Source organism: Egretta garzetta, unplaced genomic scaffold (assembly GCF_000687185.1).
Source record: "Egretta garzetta isolate BGI_Z169 unplaced genomic scaffold, ASM68718v1 scaffold100, whole genome shotgun sequence".
NCBI classification, from domain to species: domain Eukaryota; kingdom Metazoa; phylum Chordata; class Aves; order Pelecaniformes; family Ardeidae; genus Egretta; species Egretta garzetta.
The window spans coordinates 1,783,427-1,785,331 of NW_009258265.1; the positions used below are offsets into that span (position 1 = coordinate 1,783,427).

A 1,905-nucleotide genomic window follows, 5' to 3' on the forward strand; every position below is an offset into this window, starting at 1 on the left:
AGGGGGGGTCCCCCCGCCTCACGCTGTGTTGTGTCTGCCGCCTTATCTCAAGGCCCCTCCACCCGCCTCCCCGCCTGCGCTTGGGGCTCCCTGTGCCTTGATGCTCACACAGCTGCTGCGATAAAGACCTCGTGGAGCCAGGGCCCCCCCGCAGGAGGAGGGTCTGGGACACAAGGGGAGCCGCAACCCCGGGGGTCGGCACCAGCTGGGGCCAGCCCCAACTGCACTGTGCCGTGCCAGGCACCCCGGCACGCATCTGGCAGCGCGTTTTTCCTGCTATGCAGGCTCGGGGGCCAAGCGCCGCTCCCCTGCCCCCCATTTCACACAAGTCCCACACCGGGGAGAGGAGATGAACACACACACAGGAGAAAAGAGCGCTCAGCGGCCAGGCCTTTAATTGCTCTGCAGGCTGGCAGCACCGTGGCTGGGCTCTGCTTCAGTCCCAGCAAGGGGGGGAAAAAGGCCCAGAAAACCCTGTCCCAGGGAGCACGGCCCCAGCATCACTGCAGAAAATTCTGCAAAGCCTCTTTTGATACAAAAGGCACCAAGCGTGGTGGGGGCCGTGCAGCAGCGGGGGCCCCGCAGGCACTGGGGTTCATGGGGCAGGCAGCCACCCGATTGCAGGGAGGTCCAGGGCAGGGCCACACCAGGGATGAGGCTGATTCCCCGCTTCCCCTCGGGGCAGGGGCTGCTCTGCCACCCCCCCTGCTGCCACCTCCCTGGCTGCTTCTCCACCATCACCACCCCCGCCAGCCAGGCAGGGCCCTGCAGCAGGGACACGTGTGCCCTGTCCCTCTGTCCCTCCGTCCCTCTGCACAGTCCCAGCTCCCGCTGAACTTCCAGCTGGAAGTATCAGAGCAGCAGAGCCCTTCCCCTGGGCCCTTGCCTCTGGGCTCACGCCTGGGGCAGCCCAGCTTTCCTGGGAACAGGCTCAGGGCAGCCAGACGGGGCCAGCAGGGCTGAGCACAGAGCATGGCGCAGGATGGGTCCCCGGGGCAGAGCCTGAACCACATCTGGCTGCCAGCCTCCCACATCCTGCCCATGCAGGGGAAACGGTGGGTCCAGGCTGGCTGGGGGGCACCGGGGCTCTGCACTTTCATTCCAGCATCGCCAGGACACAGTCGTCAGGCCAGGAGCTGCGGAAGCCTGGAGGCGGGAGGGCACGGGGTCTCTGCCGTCCAACCTGGGGGAGGCTCCAGAGCCACCCAAAGTCACGCTGGCCCAGCTCGGCTGCGCTGCAGCGCCCTGGGGTAGTATTTGAGGAACAGCTTCCTTGAGATCTCCAGCGTGTCCCCAGCCGGCACAGCTGGGTAGCGCTTCTTGTTGTAGACAAAGCCTCTCTCCACCTGGAAGACAGCCTGGTTGAACTGGTCCTGGTGGAAGGGGCTGCCCGAGTTGAGGCTCTCCACCAGAGCAGAGACAAAAAGGCTCCAGCGCATGCCGTAGTAGTCCAGCACCAGCCCCCCCAGCTGCTTGTTGGCATAATCCAGGATGTTCCCACTGGGCCCCCAGAGCGTCAGCTGGTTCCGGGCATTCAGCTCATACTGCTCGGCCTCCCGGTCGCTGGTGGCCACGGCACGGGCGCTCTCCAGCCAGCGGCCCAGCAGGAAGAGGCTGTGGCTGGAGAGGAGGCTATCCAGCTCCGGGAGCAGGTCATAGACCAGGACGCCGCCGGCCGTCAGCAGCTCCGGCAGCGCGTGGCTCTGGAAGGCCCGGCGGATGCTCAGGTAGTAGTCGCTCACCAGCTGCTGAGCTGCCTGCCGTGTGACGTCCACCAGGTCGTAGCGGAAGGTGGGGCTGGAGCCCAGCTCCGCGCCGGCACTCAGCAGCAGGCGCCAGGCCTCGTACACGTCACTGGCGTTGTACCACAGCTCCGTGTCCCTGCGCAGGGAGGGCCGGCGCACC

The 1,905-nt window shown here is 66.6% G+C and overlaps 2 protein-coding genes across 2 annotated transcripts in view; both read right to left on the reverse strand.

Annotated features, from left to right (window-relative positions):
- Positions 1–599, reverse strand: part of HSD17B1 (hydroxysteroid 17-beta dehydrogenase 1) — a 3,564-nt gene extending 2,965 nt beyond the window's left edge. Inside the window, exon 1 of the mRNA XM_035903494.1 lies at positions 546–599. Coding sequence (XP_035759387.1) covers positions 546–599 — 54 coding nt within the window. The remainder of the gene's footprint in view (positions 1–545) is intronic.
- Positions 160–1,905, reverse strand: part of NAGLU (N-acetyl-alpha-glucosaminidase) — a 7,132-nt gene continuing 5,386 nt past the window's right edge. The window contains exon 7 of the mRNA XM_009648695.2: positions 160–1,903. Coding sequence (XP_009646990.1) covers positions 1,212–1,903 — 692 coding nt within the window. The 3' untranslated portion in view covers positions 160–1,211. The remainder of the gene's footprint in view (positions 1,904–1,905) is intronic.